The sequence below is a fragment of the Lissotriton vulgaris genome, chromosome 3_1, assembly GCF_964263255.1.
Source record: "Lissotriton vulgaris chromosome 3_1, aLisVul1.2, whole genome shotgun sequence".
Classification (NCBI taxonomy): domain Eukaryota; kingdom Metazoa; phylum Chordata; class Amphibia; order Caudata; family Salamandridae; genus Lissotriton; species Lissotriton vulgaris.
This window is the reverse complement of record NC_141689.1, coordinates 1940901596-1940920848: the sequence shown is the minus strand read 5'-3', so window position 1 is coordinate 1940920848 and position 19253 is coordinate 1940901596. Positions and strand designations below refer to the sequence as shown.

Sequence of the window (19253 nt, the reverse complement as noted above, 5' to 3'; positions counted from 1 at the left end):
TTTGGCGTTAAGGCAGGGTGTGTTGCACCCCTTACTTGTGGTGTTGTGCTCCAAAACGGGGTGAAACCTCAACGGAGGCCCCCGGGGACGAGGACTGCTGCATTTTCTGGTGTAGTTGGGTGTGTGGCCCGGAAGCCTGTACAAAGGACACCAAGTACCCAAAGGAAAGTGCAGGTGTTGTGCTGATTGGGATGTTCATGTACTGGTGTTTGCACTGCTACAAGTGGGCTGTGGTGCACGACTAAATGTTGGTGCTGGATATCATTAGGGGGCACTAATGTTTCTGGGGGACTTATGGTCCTATGGCCTCCTCTGAGACAAAGTGATGTGCGACTTATGTGATGCTTATGCCTAATGCTTTATACTAAGTACAGTTTCTACAAATAGTTATTGACTATCCCTAACTGTAATGGTCATGACAGTGGCCCGATTGGCCTTGTGATGTATGTAAAGTTATGACAACTGCCCGATTGGCACACTGATTTATGTACTACCTGCGAAGTCATGACAAGAGTGATTGTGTTCTAACGTGTTTTTATGGATAATTCATATTACCTTGTGTGGAGTTTCTTTTGTGGTGTGCCTAGTGTGTCGCTGATGTATGAGTGTGTTGCTCAACTGCTTTACACATTGACTTTAGGAAAAGCCTGACTGCTCTGGTCAAGCTATGAAGGGGGTGAGCAGGGGTTATCTTCAGCTTGTACCTCCTTTGCCCTGACTAGAGTGGTGGTTTCTGCCTGGCTTTGGTGCATGCCCTAGCGAACCAGAAACCCCATTTGTAACAGTGCCTCTCTGTCCTAGACAAGAATTGAAGGAAGAACTTGACAAATTGTGTTCCATGTCTGTTATTGAGCCCATAGAAGAGGGGGAGTTATCTCAAATTATGTTGGCACTTGAAGCAGGTAAATCTTTGCGTCTATGTGTGGATCTCCGCAATCTTAATCGCAAAATTTGGAGGATTGTCAATTGCTTCACCATATCAATGAGATGCTAGCTACATTAAAAGTTATTTCAGTTTTTACAATTTTAGATATGTCTGCAGCATACATTAATTGAGTTACACCAGGATTCGAAACATCTCACTTCATTTGTGACACCGGAGGGGTCATGTTGATATAGTTATTTGGATGATAATTTGGACAAAATAATTATTAAGAATGGCTTTTGGTGTCAGGGATGGGATGGAAAGGTCGACTCATAAATATTTAGTGATTATCTCTCCAGCTGAAGGTTCTATTATATGCCTTGAAAGTGTGTGGCAGTCAGTGGGTGCTGGTTCTCTTTTTTTTTTACTTTCTACATTTAGGTCTGTCATTGAAACTAGACAGTAGCTATGATCAATCATTTATCACAAGTGAGTGGAAGTGACATTTGTGGATCAAGTGATCACAGAGAATGCTGTTTGGTTCTTTCTAGAGATATTTAACAAAGAAGGTACATCTGGTGTTATTCTGATAGAAAATTAGGTTCATTTACCTTTAATGTCATGAACAATGTTTAACAAAGTTTTAGTGGGATGTGTGCAGAGTGCCTACCAGTGCAGAGCTAAAGTTGTAGACACTGTTAGGGACAATCTGTGGTCATGCAAAACTGTGCAATTATTAGCTACTGTCAGGTCACCATGGGTTTTACTAAGAAGATGAAGGGTATGCAGTGAGTTGTGTTCTTTGTGGATGACTATAGCAATAAGTAAGGGTATGAGTGGTGAACTGTCGAAAAGGCCAGGGTGCATGCTGATGTCACATCATGTATGGAGGAGTGTGGTAGCAAATGTCATTGTTCTCTTGTTGGTTTTTGGGTGCACCCCTCCTCCCGCTCTCCGTGTGTCCGTTCCTGCCCCGGCACCCCCCATCCCGCTCTCCGTCTGTCCGTTCCCTCCCGCTGATTCTCCCTCCTTCTCTCTCGCCCCCTCCCCTGGTGGCCCTGTCGTGGAATGGGGTGTATGTTGTCCGCAAACACCATGAGGCAGCGGCAGGGACGAGCACACAGCACCCCTCAAAAGCGTGCATCTGTGTATGACCCTTGCTGCGTGGGGGGCCGGTGAGCCGACCGATGTGTACGGCGGCGCATTCAGGGGGTCCTGGAGAGTCGGGTGTATGTCGCTCTTACAGCTCCCACTACCGCACCTTCCTCCGCCCTCAGTCTTTGTGAAGTAGTGTCGGGCTGGTCACTCGGAGCTCCCTCGCTCCTCACAGTATTCAGCAGGAGGATCCCGGCAACAGCAGGCCCGCCGCACCCTCGTTCGCTGCCCGGACAGAATTTGTCCACCTACCCTGTCACCGCAGAGCAGCACGAGCCGGGGCTCCCAGTTTCCAAGAGAGGGCTGGTACAGTGATGACGCCCACCAGTGTCCTGTGCTACGGGCGGCCGAGTGGTCAGTGCCGAGAGCTCCACACCTTAAGGAGGGGGTCAGTACTCACAGAATTATGGCGCTATAACATGCCCCATTTTCACGGCGTCCTCAGTCCCAAGGCACAGCCCGGTAGTGTCCTGCCTGCAGTTGCCTCCGTGTGCCCCTGCTGCTTGCTTGTGCCTCCGTGTGCCCCTGTTGCCTGCTTGTGCCTCTGTGTGCCCCTGTTGCCTGCTTGTGCCTCTGTGTGCCCCTGTTGCCTGCTTGTGCCTCCGTGTGCCTGCTTGTGCCTCCGTTTTCGTGCCCCTGTTGCCTGCTTGTGCCTCCGTGTGCCCCTGTTGCCTGCTTGTGCCTCCGTTTTCGTGCCCTTGTCGCCTGCTTGTGCCTCCTTTTTCGTGCCCCTGTTGCCTGCTTGTGCCTCCGTTTTCGTGCCCCTGTCGCCTGCTTGTGCCTCCGTTTTCGTGCCCCTGTCGCCTGCTTGTGCCTCCGTTTTCGTGACCCTGTTGCCTGCTTGTGCCTCCGTGTGCCCCTGTTGCCTGCTTGTGCTGTGTAAGTGTGTGTAGAGTGCTATGTGTGGGTGTGTGTGGGGGGCTTTGTGTGGCTGTGTGTGTGGGGGGCTTTGTGTGGCTGTGTGTGTGGGGGGCTGTGTGTGGCTGTGTGTGTGGGGGGCTCTGTGTGGCTGTGTGTGTGGAAGGGCATTGTGTGGGTGTTTTTGTCTGTCATTTGCGAGAGATAAAGCTAGTGGCATTGTAAATGACAATGCCATGTATTTATGTTAAAACAAAACATAAATAAAATAAAAATAATGTCAAGAGCAATGCCAATAGCTCTAACTTTAACAAAGGCAAAACCATTGCATTGTAAATGCTTGTTCTGTATTCCGTGCAAGCCAAACGGATTGCACTTTAACTTTCATATTCTCCTCTGAAAGGGTGTGTGTTTCCTGCAATTGAAGGCTGCAATGCCGTTCTATGCGGATAATCTGGAGAGGTATTTCAAACATTTAGGAAACAATTGAGCCTCTATTAGGCTTTCCTCATACCCAGATCTGTGTATGAACTCGTAGATAAAGATATTTTGTGTCTATGTCAGAAAATTATACAAAAAAGTGTTCCAGGGTCTGCAGGCCCTACAGGGAATTTTTCAAGCGTGACCCTCTGTCCTTCTGTGTTCCTCACTCTGCGTGCGACTGTTATTGTGCGTGTGATTGTCTCTGTGTGAATTTGTTTGTGTTTTCCTGTCCCTGTGCGCATTCCTCTATGCACTGTCCCTGGGTGCTACTGAGTGCATCCTCCTGTGCGACTGTTACTGTGAGTGTTCTTGTCCCTGTGTGCAGTTTTTTTCCTGTTTGCATGCCCGTGCGTGCGTTTCTATATGCATTGATCCTTATCTATCTTTATTTTGTGCACAAGTCTGTCCCTGTGTGTGCATGTATGCATCCCTCAGTGTCGCTCTAAAAGTGTGTGTTCTTGTCTCTGTGTGCATTCATTGCGTGTCTCCTTCGATGTACCTATCTGTGTCTGTAGATATGTGCCAATGTCTGATTTCCTGTTTTCTGGTACCCTTATTTGTCCGTGTCCATCCTGTGTGTAGCTGTTTCTTTTTTTGTCCATCCCTTTTTGCCGTGTGTTTGTGTATGTACTGATGCCCCTATTATTGTCTCATTTGTTTCTGCTTGCGAGCGTCTCTGCAGTATTGTTTGCCCCTGTGTAAGTGTCATTCTTTGGCTGTATTTCTCCTAAATCTTTTCTTTCACTACCATTTCAAACCTTTATCACCTCATTCTTTTGCATCTCTTTTCTAGATTGTCACCTCACCCTTAACTATCTCCTATTCAATTACTTTTTCCTCACTTATTTCTTAATTACCAGTTCTCCCTTCTAATTGTCACCCCATCCCTACACGGTCTCTTTTGTTCCTTCCTTTACAATGCCAATAGCTTAAAATCTCCCAAAACCTATTGGAAAGAAAATGCTTGTTTAAGTGTATTGCCCAGAGGTATTGTAATTGCTACACATGGATTGAGTAAATCTAATTGTATTTCAATAACAATGGGGCATATTATCAAGGGGGTTTATCTTCGCTTTTTTGGCTTTAAAAGCAAAGAAAGCGGAGATAAAATTATCTCCCTATTACCTAGCTGTCGCTAACACCAGTTAGCGACAGCTAGTCGGAGATAGCGACCATCTTGGGCCCCGCTTTGAATGTCAGTGATATTTATCACTAATGACATGCAAAGTGGGCGTGCCAAGATGTTAGCGACTGGAAACAGTCGCTAACATCGCTATCTCCTATTACCAACTTTTGGAGATATTCGCGCTAAGCGCGAATATCTCCAAAAGCTAACGCCTGCCCTCGAACAGTTCTTAGCCATGTTATCCAATGGTAGGTGGATAACATGGCTAAGAGCATTAGCTCGGTAATGCATGAATATCGCTGACTTTTCAGCGATATTCATGCATTTCGGCCGATTTTTATCGCTTAGGAGATAAACCTTGATAATAGCAAGGTTGCTAAGTGATAAAAAATCGCCGCAGCTCGGCGATAAAAATATCGCCGCTAAACCAACATAGCGATAATTATCGCTAGTTGTTGGTAATATGCCCCAATGTTTCCAAAATAATGTATTTACTAGATTAAGGGGTGTAGCTTGGTCAGTGAGATTGGTGGGGGTGTGCTCCAGATTTTTTCCATGTTCTGGGGCCCAATGTAGGTAATCTCGATTTACCTACTCTCAAATACTGAATCATACCGATTCGGTATTTAAACAGTAGGTAAATTGGAAGTAGGCAGATGTAGGTAATTTTTCTTTTTCAATTACCGAATCTGTAAGATTCAGTACTGAATCTGTATTTGCCATAGATTCCTATGGGCCTTGAAGCCTATAGGAATCAATGGCAAATACCGATTTGGGGGATGTCTGTGTGTCACATGGCACAGATGTACATGCACATATGTGCATGTACACCTGAATTCGTTATTTACCATGCAATAGTATTACATGGTAAATAGCGAATTCTTAGGGGCCTGTCGCACTGTTTAAAGCACCACCTACATCTGCATTTACAGATTCAGTATTTTTACCGAGTCTGTATTTACCAATTCGGTAATTTTACCGATTCGGTAAATACAGCTTCGGTAAAAATACTGAATCTGTGAAAACATGCCCCCTACATTGGAAAAGTCATTTACCGGTCGGTAACGACCGAATTCGGCCGTTACCGACCGGTAAATGCCTACCTACACCGGGCCCAAAGTCCCTTATATATCAAGGAGGGCGCATAAGAGGGACTTAAGAGGCATTGGAAAGTGAGAGAAATGCAGATTGGTAGGGTTGCTAAATTAGAGAAAGCACAAGATTTTGTAAAAATAACCAACATTTTTCAAGGCCTTACAAAACTAAGGGAGGGGGAGTGTGTGTGTGTGTTTTTGTCTGTGTTTATGGAAATATCTCTGTTGCAATCCGACAGATAACTATTTGTTTTTGCAGGTCATGACATTACAGCTCCTTTATCAGTGGGGACATGACGGTTTTCTGGAACATACTGATCGGTAAAGTATTCAAATTTAAAAGAACACCTGGGGTTTGTGTCATCCGTGAATTCAAGTATAATACATATTTTGACTTAAAGACACATTGGAAAATGGCAGTTAACACAGACCAGAAGATTCTTTAAACTATTAATTTACAGTATCAACAATTCACTTTAAAATGTTTTCGGAAGCTTACAATGTTGGTAACAGGAGTTCAAGCATCTTTATGTTTAGTGGGCTTTAGCTGAAAGGAGATTTTTTCGGATATACCCCTGGGTAACCTGCATTTCAACCGTGACAGAAATTATTGTACTTCTCATTGAATGAGTCAGGCTCATGTGTTGCGACCAAGTAAGAACGCTACGCCAAGGTGGATTCAGGGAGCGAATCTTTAAAATGTGTCGAATACATGTACTGTACCAGGACTGCAGAGAAATAAAGAACATTTGAAGGCAAGATCAAAAGATTAATTCTGTGTGTTGGCTAATTCCCCCTGTTTTCTCCCGACATTTGTTATTTTGGCCGCTTCTGTTGTCTGTGCAAAAGTTGCCATTGCAGTTTGACAGGAGTACAGGTACCAGAAGCAGCAGCTAATAAAAAAAAATGGTCTTAAAGTTTAAAATTGAAGCTTTAGACTGCATATTTTGCACGCAGTCACTGCTGCTGGAATATATATACTACAGTATGAAATGTAATCTGACATTTATTGTTTAACTTTTGATTGGAAACATAGGGCCTCATTTATGAGGCTGTGCGTCACTTTTACGCCGCCGGTGCTTCACTTTTTGTGACGCACCAGTGGCGTAAAAAATGCGCCTTGTTGCGCCATATTTTCAAAGTAACGCATCAAGGTAGATGCGTCACTTTGTAAACCCCTGCGCCACATTATACCTGCGCCAGGTATAATGTATGCAAGGGGGGGCGTATTGACGAAAGGAAGGGTCGTAGAAGTGACCCTATGAGATTTCCCTGCGTCAATTTTAGGACGCTGTTGCATCAAAATCTTGCGCCGGCCTCACAGCAGGCGTAAGACTGACGCAGGCCCTTTCACAAATGGGGCTTTCCCCATGTGAAAGGATGCATTGCTGGAGTTGCGTCACTTTTGTGACACACTACAGCAATGCGTCACTTTTGCGCTTACAGATACGTCAGAAATACTGACGTATCTGTAACTCCTTGCGACATGATGTGTCATACACTAAATATGACGCATCAGGAATGTCGCAAGGAGTGCGCACTGAGAAGTAACGCATCGCTGCTTTCACGCAGCGATGCGTCATTTCTCATAAATGAGGCCCTTACATCAGAGCCGAATTTTCCACTTATTCCCTCACTACAAGTGACCTGGGAAATGGATGGGTGTTTGCACCCCGGCTCCAAATGATACTACGGGTGCCGGTAATTCCAGAGGTGGGAAAAATTTGCGCCAATATGAGTTGGACCATGAGGGTGCACGAAAACATAAGGAATTAGCGAGGGGACTCAGTAATTCCAGGGCCGATTCTCCCAGCAATTCCTCATTTTCCCACTGACTTTCACGTGAAGATTTCGTCTGTATTGAGAAGCCGAAATCTGTGTGAATGTTTGATTCCGTGGGAGTCAGTAAGCGCTATTATCAGCTCTATCGGAAATCTAGAGGCCAATTGTAATGAGTGCCTTAAAGGTAATCTGGGGAAAATACAGTAGTGAAATTAAAGTTCAATTATTCTGTACACTTACAACAGTTATGGGATATGAAATATGTAATATCTATAGTTAGCTCCAGAGCTTTTCAGTGATACAGACAGTTGTGTCTAGAAGCACTTGCACTTGACACTTCTCTCCATCCACCTCTTTGAAGGTTCATAAAGCAATTGCCATCTTGGTTCATAAGTGCACAGAATGCTGAAAAATAATGTTTTTGTGTGTCACGGCACACTTTCCAACAAGTGCATCACACAGCTAAAAGTGAATGAGAGGTAACAAAGATGTTTTATGAGGTTTAGATTAGACATTGCTGCCAATTATAAACTGCTTTTATTGTCTAAAAACATAGATCTGTTTGAGCCACTCCATGAGGGAAATTTCATTGGAGCTAAAGAAGACACGTTTTATCTGATCGTTGCACTGATTAATTCATGAATACCTCTCAAAAACATTTGGGCTAATATCTACTAATTTGCCTTTAACGATTGCATTCAACACGTCTACAGCTGGGAGAGCCAGTTTCCTGCTGGTGTTAACCATTGAAGTAATAGAAACCCACCGCTGATAGGTGATGGCAGGCTGCTTGCTCGAGGAACATTCCCGAAGAAGCCCAGATTCCGTGCAGCTCGAAAGGGCCTGCGTGCAGAAAGTTGCATTGCTTGAAGGAACTTCCCCTGAGGAATGAGTGATGAGAGGGTTGAAAAGACCTTGTGTCCAGAGTGAAATAATTAGAGAGACTGTCAAGGAAACTTGGTACAGGAAAACTAGCTGATGAGAAACCTGCAACTAGTGCCAGGGTTTTTCCATTCCATTCCATTCCTGCAATTAAATTCTTCAAACTAAGAAACCTCCTGAACTCTCTGTATTGAAGATAAGCAAAGCCCACTTATACAGCATGAGTGCCCATCCACAAGAGTAATATGCATCAAGGTGGAGGCTTTTGCACAGAATTATCTGAAGACCAGGACTTTCAGCCAACTACACCTTGATTTGACACTGTCTTGATAGTCATCCTTCCATGGTTTGAAAACAATTCAACATCACCTTGCCAGGATGTCACTTATATAAAAAATAAAGGCCATCCATGGTTTTAACACATCATGAATATTGAAAAAGACACACTGTGCACAATTACGACTTTTGTGTGGGGTCGGGCGGCCAAGAGTTGCTGATGTCCACCACTGCACTGGAAATGCCTCACAAGGTAACGTTAATGCCGTGCAGGAACTGGTGTGCATGCTCAAAAGAGGGCACATGTTGTACCTCCCGTATGCAGACACAGGGCACCGAGGCACAAGGGTAGGGCCCCCTTTGTTTCCTCTCCTCCAGGGTTTTTATGGCAGGTGAAACTCATAATATGCTTGGCGGGAACACAGCGGTCCTGCCTAGCATATTGTGGCCTCTGGTCTCCGAACTCCGCACCACCACCAGGGAATGGCGGTTCCCTTGCGGCAGCACTGATCCCAGGGCCGTGTGACCGCCCAAGTCTTAATGAGGAGGTCAGACCACCAGTGTGGTGGAGGCTGGACTACCAGTGCCCACCACCATAAACCTGTCAGTCCACGGACCACCAGTCTCATAATTAGGCCCATAGTTTGTAAATTTACTGTGATGTGAAATGTGTGCTGTACATATGTATAAATGTCAGGTTGTAAATTGTATACACAATATAGAAATTGGGTCAGTTTGGACTCAGAAATCCCAAAGACATCAATGGTGTTACTTTTTGAATTGTAAAAGCATATGATATTATTACTTCTCAACTTGTTATTGTGTTTGTGCATATCTGACAATATTACAGGCAAATACTGTTTCAATTGAGATATACATTCATAGAAATGTATATAAATTAATAAAATCATCTGTTTTTCACATTCATTTCCTGAATAGTTTTTTTACTGACTATTTACCTTATTTTCTACAGTGTTGCAGAATTTTACAGGTTGCAGCGGGATGCCATACTTTTGTCAGCAGACAGATGGTTAACTGGTGAGTGATTCTTACAAATACAAAATATTTTTGGGTATGGGTTTGATGTACAATACATAATGACATCTATTTTGGCTCTCTATCTCGATTTATGACTTTGTGCATCTTTGTAATCCATTAAAATAAATGTCAATACTTTCTAATCCATTTTATTCTTTAAGAATTATATTTAGGCACAACTGGCACTACATTTCAGGACATTTGATAATCCCTTCATCATGGAATGCCTCCAAAGTATTTAATATAAAACTCCATTGTAAATAAAAAATGGTTAACAACTTAAATGCATTGTCATCAAAAGTTAAATTGCTAAAGTTGAAAAATATAAAATACCACTCTTAGGTCCTGATTTCAAGTATGGCGGTCCTGGGGCTGCCGTACCCACAGTGGTGGTCCGACCACAACCACCTGTCTGCAGTATTAAGAGTGCGGTGGGGGAACAACCACAAGACTTCCATTATGCAGGATCAAGGATTCTGCTGCGGCAGCGGTCTGAAAAGATCTTAAATATGCTGGCAGTGCCGAAGTTGGCACCACTGAGCATTTTACGACCTACATATCCACCATCTTTCTCATGGCAGGGACCTGCCATGAAAAAGGTAGAGGATATGCAGGTAATGGGGCCCTAACAGGACCTCTGGCTGAATCTGGGCTTAGGGGTGCATTGTGTGCCCACTGGAATTTCACCCGTGTTCCATCATGGTGTGGCATGCACGCCATGATGCATGCCACTACACGCAGGAACCTGCTGCGGGCACTCTCACATTGGTGTGCGGTTGAAGCTCTCCTATGAGCCTAACACACCTGCTGCCACACCACCTGCCTGCCCTGGATTAAAGTCATAATCAATACCAGGTACACAGAGTCATTGACCGCCACAGACCAACACGTCGGACGGATACAGAATTCTCAAGGAGTATTCCGTCAACTGTTGCCCGCTACGCTTCTAACGTGCATATCCGCACATATATTCTCGAGCTCCAACCATTTACATTTTCTAAAGACCTTTTTAAATATCGCTCTGTGTGGTTGAACTCTCGACTCGTTCTTCCACTGGAATCACTATTAATACTTGACACATCCGAGAGTGTCCTACGGTTCACTCGCGCATTATATCGGGACCATTGCCTCAGTAGCAAGATTCACACATCACCACTGTACCTCAACCTACCTCGTCAAGTCAAGGGCCCTGTCGGGTCGGAATTATCACCGACAGCGCAACTTTCACTCCGTGCCAACAGCGCCAACAGCCCTGAGGAGTCGCGGGAAGATTGTCCCACACGCGACGAAACACGTGTCAGCTGGTTCTCTTGTATGAACATTTAAGACACCATCTACCTACGAGAAACTTGAAAAGAAATTCAATTATTACTGTTCAATTTATGAGCTTTGTCCTCGATTTCTAAAGTCAGCATTAATAATATCTAGAGTGTGCGGGGGGATGCTAGTTTCTTAAAGTCATAATCTGGTGGGCAGGCTCATCACTGACTTGGCGTTCATCCAAGGACCGCTGTGGTCCCATTGGAAGACCACTAAACTCATAATAATGCCCTTGGTGGAATCACACTGATGAAGTATATCAACAGGGAAAATCATATAAGGATGTGATTAATTTAGCAGTTTGGATGCAAAAAACAATTAACTATAAAGGGACACTGTCTTGTATTTTCATTTCTCACTGTCTTTTAATTATTGGATGTAATGTCTGTCTTCCCAGATCTTGGATTGCCTCACTGCCTCAACAATATGCCCTGCTATCAGTTATTATACCTATGTAGTAGATTCAGAAGTATCTGATCCAGTTTTTCTTCTGTTTCCTTTAGTATTCCACTGTTTGCATCCTGTCTATGTTCATATTAGTCCCCTACTCAATTAAATACTGTCACAGAATTATTTGGATTTAGTTCTGATATATTTTCTAAGTAAATTAAGATTAAAGATTCTGTTGATATAAATAAATGTATGCAATGCTGCCATAGGTTTAATAATTTCAATGTCCACTACATTTAGCCACCATACTTGTTTACTCTTCATTTGAATTGCATATTATGTGATTGTGGCATATTAGTTGGAGTGAACTGGTGGCCACTACAAGTTATAAAGTTATTATCCTACTAGGTCTAGTCAAAGGTTTCAGTAATTTAAACCTGAGCTCAACCTCTAGTAGCTATGGCACACAGCAGACAGGCTTAATGTAACAAAACTGAGTAAAGCGTTTTGAAGTGCCAAGATAATTAAGAAACCAAAAACACAATAAAATAAAAAGTCCACTCCAATCTAAAAACAGAGTAAAATTAATGGCACCAAATTGACAAAAATATAATAAGGGGAACATGAAATATGAATTTTTTAAGATTTACTGGGAAATAGCAATTAAAACTGTAAAGCGCCAATAGTAGTCAATGGTCCCAGTAGACCAGGACTTCTCCTCAATTTAGGTTACCGTTGTGTAGCGTGGGTCCAATACACCAAATAGATTGGTCCCTCTAGAGCTTGGAAGTAAGAACATTCTAAACAATTACTAAGAACCTTATTCCGAGTTCAGCGGTCTTACCTTTTTACTGCGGTGGTCTTACCGCTTTACTGCGGCGGTCCAAAGAAGACTTCGGTGGCAGCAGTCCCCCACCTGCCATATTAGGATGTTTCCAATGGGCCAGCAGCAGTGTTTCTGTATATTTTTTCAAATGTGAAAATCCTGGTGTGTATACTTTGACAAAAGACACACAATTAATAGATGGAATGCAGAACAAATCAAAAAATTCACCCCAGTCAAGAGATCTGTGTTAAATCCATCATTCCTTTGCTCACCATGCCACTCGAGTTTAGACCTGGCCATATGCACATCAGTCTTGACCCTGTTCATCATTGGAACAGTCCAGCCTGAACTGCCAAGCTAGGTCCTCCCTGGACCAAAACAAGCATTCTAAGACCAGTTTCAGGGTTTCACCCCTCAACAGCCAAGCTGAAAAGGGTAACCCTTTAAAAGTAACTTTTCCTTATTATTTATTAAAAAGAAACTCTGCGTTACCATTACATTGGATTTTTAATAACTATTAAAAGTAGTCATTTTATTAGTTTCTAGCTGGTCATATTACCATGATAAAGTATCAGACTTTAAGGGCCAGATGTAGGTAAATTAGATTTACCGATTTTTAATTACCGAATTTTACCGATTCGGTAATTAAAAATCGGTAAATCTAAAGGGTGGATATGTAGGTATATCCAGATGTTGAAATACCGAATCTTTAACAATCGGTATTTACCGATTTTGCAAATACAGAATCGGTAATGCCCATTCATTCCTATGGGCTTCAGCCCATAGGAATGAATGGGCATTACCGATTCGGTATTTACCGAATCAGTAAATACCGATTCACACAAGGGTGCAGGGGGTGTCACTTTGACGCCCTCTGGCACCCCCAAAACAGGCACGGGTGCCATGTGGCAGGCATACCTGCCCTAAGGGCAGGTCTGCCTGTCACATGGCATAGGTGTGCATGCACACATGTGCATGCACACCTGAATCGGTATTTTACCATCAAATTGGATTTGATGGTAAAATACCGATTTGTTAAGGCTCCTGGGACTCTGAAGAGTCCCACCTACATCGGAGAATTACCGAATCGGTAAAAATACCGATTCGGTATTTTACAGAATCGGTAAATTTACCGAATCGGTAAATTTACCGATTCTGTAAAATTGTGCCCCTACATACCATTTCAGGTATACCGGTCGGTAACGGCCAAAAATACCGATTTTTGGCCGTTACCGACCGACCTACATCGGGCCCTTAGTCTGTACTCTGATTTCAACTAGGCCTGGGCAGTAAATTCCGTTCAGTTCGCGGAACTTGCGGTATTTGGGTAATTTCGTGTTCCGCTGAGAACGCAAAATTGCCCAAAATTCTGCGATCCGCGGCTTTGCAAAATGTTTTGCTTGTTCGCGCTCTCAAATGCGTGTTTGCGAGATTTTTCCCCCCGAGCACGCAAGCAGCGATTGCGAACAGTAAAAAAGCATCACGAACAAGCAATTCAGCGGGTTCGCGGAATTTCTGCGTGTTCGCAGAGATTTTTTACAGTTTTGCGAAGATTCACGTAACGCGATTCCGCAAATTCCACCCACCCCTAATTTCAACATAGGATTAGGCCTGCAATAGGGAAAATATATGTTAGGTCCTTTCCAGTGTAGGGACACCATACCTTGAATTATTTAACAGTTGTGTTATATTCGATATCAGTACCCTAATATAGGCCCAGAACACATTGTACACTTTCCCTACATCAGCTCCTGTCATTTCATATGAATGAGCCTTATAAGGACATAACTCCAAATAAGGAAAGGCTGCCATGTAGGGACATAACGCCTTACAAGGTCTGCAGCCTTTTATGGACTAGACCTTACACCTAGTTCGTGACGAGAGTGGGTTCTACCTGATCGATGCAGCAAAAACGTCATCCTCAGCACATATGAATAATTAATGAGTACACCCTCCAGGCAGTACACTTCACCTCTCCCATCGACGCACAAGTTTTAATCCCCAAACGTCATCCTCATACTGAACAATGGGTAACACACGTACATAGACTGTATAAATACAGCACCTCTTGCTACGAGTAAGCAGGAGAGACCGAGACTTCAAGGTCGACACACTGACCAGAGACGCTGTGGCTCTGGCATGCCCTCACTCCAGCCAACAGTGGTGTAACCATCCCTTCGGGGGTGTCCAACTCTAGACCAGGACGGAGTCCCACGCTCATTATTCTGGTATGGGGGTTGGACTAAATCCTAGTGGGATTCTTGGCTCATTAGCTCTTTCGCACCTACTCACATGCTAGGTACACTTAGGTACATCTAGTCAAGCATCCTAGGAGTATGCACTTTATTTTATAAATGCCTTCTATATTCATGTATAGGATCATGACCGTTGCAAAATGGTAGAACAATACTATTTCTTCCTATTCTCTGTCCTGCTGGGTCTATATCTCTGTTACTGAGGTACAGTTGTAACAGCGCACTTATTCTACATGAGAAGAACTACTGTACAATACATTCCTATGCAGTAGTCAGGCTGCAATGGCAGACCTGAAACCAAGTTTTCCTTGCCACACTAGGTGATAGCATAATACGTGCTACAGTCCACTAGTGACGTTATAACTTTCAATGCTATAGGTGTATTTTCTACACCATAGCCTGTAACTTTAAAAGAAAGTTAAATGAGACAATCAGGGTTTAGCCAATGTCTACATATTTAATGGATCAGGGCATATACTCTGGGAAGCAGCGCCTCTATGTGCAGAGTCTAAATAACATCAATAAAATGTAGCACAAAAATGTGGGTGACCGCACAAAAGGAGGCATCTTCTCATACATATATTATGGTTATTTGGTTAAAACAGAAAACATATTCCATTCACAGACAGAAGACCAATTTCATACTCATTTTCTCACGTGTGTGTCTAAGACATATGTCTATAGAAAAAGATGCCCATGTTGTATCAACTATGTTAGACAAATATCACAATAGTTAATCCAAAATTAAATTCCATGAACACAGCCCTCATGTTAGAACAAAGCAAAAACATTACCAATATTTAGAAATATCATTCAATTGTGTTTCTAATAATTGATCATGCACCCATACTACCCATAGGAGGAGATAGAAAAAACTATTGTTGAGAAAATGAACACTGTGGATAAATGACTGGCTAATGAAATACCAAATGGAATAAGGACAAAGATTGAAGATTTCGATCATGACAAAAAGGATACATTTCCACAAATGCTAGATGTTCAGTGGGATAATTTAATACCATGCATAGCTGCACTTGTTTGGCTTGTCTTAACTCCAACAATTGTAGCTTAAAATTGAGGTTAGAGAATGCTGATTTACCTGTAATGTTTTTGTTTGAAATGTCTTTTGTTTGTGCTAGGTTTAGCAGAGTGGCAGTGCCCTCATGCAGGCATGTTTTTATGGATAAAGATAAAGAACATAAAAGATACAGAAAATCTGATCTTGGAAAAGGCCTTAAAGAAAGAGGTAATATATTTCTGCAGTGAAAAATAACGTTAAAAAAGTATACTCCAGCTAGTGTTTTTATCAAGTAAAATTGGCCATTTGATTCTTCACTTAGAGAAACTGATATTGATATATGTAAGGGAGTAATTTATTTGCTTCTGTTGATATTAATGTCTACAACCACAATATAATTGAACTGATGACACACAAAACCCGATTTAGCATTAAAACTAGGCCTGGGCATAATTAAAATTAGGAAGGCTGGGCTGGTGACATGGCTCACTGAGTTGGAAAACCCATACAGATCTTGTCTGGATCAGCCTTGCGTATGAAACAACACAGGTGATGTTTTTGCCCACACAAAGCTGACAAGCTCACTGGTGGATATCATGAAACTTGGCAAACCCTTGCAGGTGGAGTGCCATCATGCCCTAGGCAGAACAGGAAGCTCCGCCTTCTGGCTGGAACCACAGACTTACAGGGACCAGGCCTCCAACGGGGAGATATGGGAGCTGTTCAGCCAGCAGGAGCCCACACCTCCTTAATATTTGGTTTCTAAATCTTGGTAGCTGAAGCATAAACAAACTTAATTTGCCAGATAACATTTGACTATCCAAGAGGCAAGGACAGTGTTTCCAACTCTAGTGTGACTGAGCCTATGTGTCCTTGCTAGGTGTGGCATGAAATGTTGAGTGATTGTAGTGACACACTAGCCAACCTTCTCAATGATGCTCAACTCTCCACTTCTAGATCTACTGTCTTTTCAACTTCCCTGTGCTGTGAGACTAATGTATGCTTCTAACTATGTGACTGAAGATCTTACAGCTGCTACATGTAATACATATCTGAGTGAGACAAACTTGCACATCTGTTGCTGAGCTGCACCTCATCATGTTAAGGAAGCTTACTCTGCTGCTGCCATTACTATGCCAGTATTGTGCATGAGAGAACTGTGTACTACCAGTGCTGCATTTGCTCCTTGTGTGGGAGAAGAATGTGGGGCTGTAGCAGTGAGTGCACAATAATATAACATAGCACCTGCCCAGGAGTGAAAAAGGAGATATTTATTTTACTACCCATTACTGGCTCTTGTGTATTTGTACCTAGATACTGTCTCAGTGAACCACAGCAACTCTGCTACATGATTTTGCTACCCCATGAACAGTTTATAAGCTATGCCAAGAACTACAGTGATTTCTGTCCATACGTTTATAAGAGCATCACATGAACATTTTTCAAGCTGGGTAGATGTGAGTTGCCCCTAGGAGGAGGAACACCCTTCTGTTCTACAGGTTCATATTCCGACAGAGTCTTTTTCAAAGACACTACAAGAAATGTAGTCAATTACTAGTCTGCTCTCTGACTTTATGTACTATTTCTCTACATATGAAAATCTCTCATATGCTGATAAATGCGGGAAGTGCCAACTGACACATTTACAAGCATACCGTACATCTGACATTTAAGGATGCATGGCCATGGACTGCATAATTGGACTTGTATTTGAAATATATACTGCACAGTATGTTTCACTTATTGCAGTGCAAGTTCTGTCTGTGCAGACCTACCTTAGGGATTTATGAAGATATCTTCCCAGGACAAGTAGATTTCTGTAATAATTTGTCCCCTGACCAAGTAGATTTTTGAACATTTTCTCGGCCCCTGGATTAGAAAGTGTTACCTCTCTGCAATCCCATGCTTTCTGCACTGTTGTACAGACTGGAGTGGGAATAATACATTTTACCCTTCTTTAATCCAATGCTTTCCCTACTGTTGCACTGACTGGATTGGGAATAGTAAACTATACCCCTCTGCAATCCAATGCTTTTCCTACTGTTCGACAGACTGGAGTGGAAATAGTAAATTTCACCCCTCTGCAATCCAACACTTTCCCTACTGTTGCGCCGACTGGAGTGGGATAGTACATTTTACTCCTCCTGATACCAACTCTTTCACTACTGTTGCACAGACTGGAGAAGGAAGAGTAATTTTCACCCCTCTGCAACCAATGCTTTCCCTAATGTTGCATCAACTGGAATGCGGATAGTAAATGTTACCCCTTCTGAGTCCAACTTTTTCCCTACTGGTGTACAGTCTGTTGAGGTAATAGTACATTTTACCTCTCCTGAGTCCAATGCCTTCCCTACTGTTACTCAGAGTTGAGTGGGAATAGTACATTGTACCCCAACCCCATTGCAACGCTTTCCCTACTGTTGCCCTGACTGGAGTTGCAATAGTACATTTTACCCCTCCTAAGTCCAACGCTTTCCCTAATGATGCACTGACTGGAGTGGAAATAGAAAATGTTACCCCTCTTGAGTCCAACACTTTCTTTATTTCTTGCACCAAATGGAGTGGGAATAGTAATGTTACACTTCCTGAGTCCAAAGCTTTCCCTACTGTTGCCCAGACTAGGATCAGGAATAGTCAATGTTACTGCTACTGAGTTTAACGCTTTCTCTACTTTTGTGAGACTAGTATATTTTTACAAAATATTGCTTAAATATATATTATTATGTGTTTGTGTATTTAATTTGATATTTTTTATATATATAAATTTATGATATTCATAGTCAAACTTATTTTTATATATTGCTTACTTTTTGTCAGTTTAAATCGGAAATATTTTAAATTTGTTTGCAATTTATTTGTTGTACTTTTGATTGTTTTATTCATGTATATATATATATATATATATATATATATATATATATATATATATATATATATATACCTATATATATATATAAATATAAAGTTGTTATATCAGTAAACTTAAAACCATTATAAAAATATAATGTAAGTGAAGGGGTGTTACCCCGAAACAAGTCCGAGGATGCTTGTTTCTGGTCCAGGGAATGCGTGGCTTGGCAGTTCGGACTCGTCTGTCCTCATAAGGAACAGGTCAAGGTTGATTTGCATATGGCTGGGTCTGAACTGGGGTGGCTAAGTGAGCTAAATAATGATGATAGATTCAACCTAGATCTGATACTGACTGTGGGTGAGTGTCTGAAAAGTTTCAGCGTTCCGTCCATCATCTCCTTGTGTTTGCTATGTTTACCCTAAGTAGGCAGGGTATGCCCAGATGTGGGTCCATTGCTCACTTTGCCACTGGATTCAAGCCAGCTTGTCTGATGTGTGTTACCCCAAAACCGGTCACAGGATGCTTATTTCCGGTCAAAAGACCTGGCTTGGCAGTTTGGGCTGAATTGTTTCCATGACGCACAGGGTCAAGACTGATTTGCATATAGCTGGGTCTGAGCTGGGGTGGCGTAATGAGCTAAAAAACGATGATGGATTCAACCCAGATCTGTGGCAGGGGGTGAGTGTTTGTAAAGTTCCAGCACTCCATTCATCATGTCCTTCTGTTTGCTTGAGGAATCTACTGTCAGATATGTTTAGTTTATGAGTTTTGATGATGTTAACAGCTGAGGTTGGCCAAGCAATCCATCCCTAATAGTCAGTTCTGTCTAAACCAGCCTGAGCTGGCCACCCTGCAAGTAGATGTCCGCTTTGCATCCATGCCTGCTTTCTGGAACGCACGACTCTGAATAAAGAGCCATTGGATAGGCTGGACAGCAGCCGCAGACTCAAGCCCCTGGCACCCCAGGGTGGGGCACCCTCTGCACTTGCAGCCCCCAGGGAAAAAAACTAGAGGACAAGGGGAGACTCTCATAC

At 42.8% G+C, this 19253-nt stretch overlaps 1 protein-coding gene across 2 annotated transcripts in view; it reads left to right on the top strand.

Annotated features, from left to right (window-relative positions):
* Nucleotides 1-19253, top strand: part of LOC147728656 (kynurenine/alpha-aminoadipate aminotransferase, mitochondrial-like) — a 486130-nt gene that overhangs the window by 429146 nt on the left and 37731 nt on the right. For both annotated transcript variants that reach the window (XM_086962430.1, XM_086962432.1), the window contains exons 10-12: nucleotides 5841-5902; nucleotides 9495-9559; nucleotides 15490-15596. In XM_086962430.1, the coding sequence (XP_086818556.1) occupies nucleotides 5841-5902; nucleotides 9495-9559; nucleotides 15490-15596 (234 nt within the window). The remainder of the gene's footprint in view (nucleotides 1-5840; nucleotides 5903-9494; nucleotides 9560-15489; nucleotides 15597-19253) is intronic.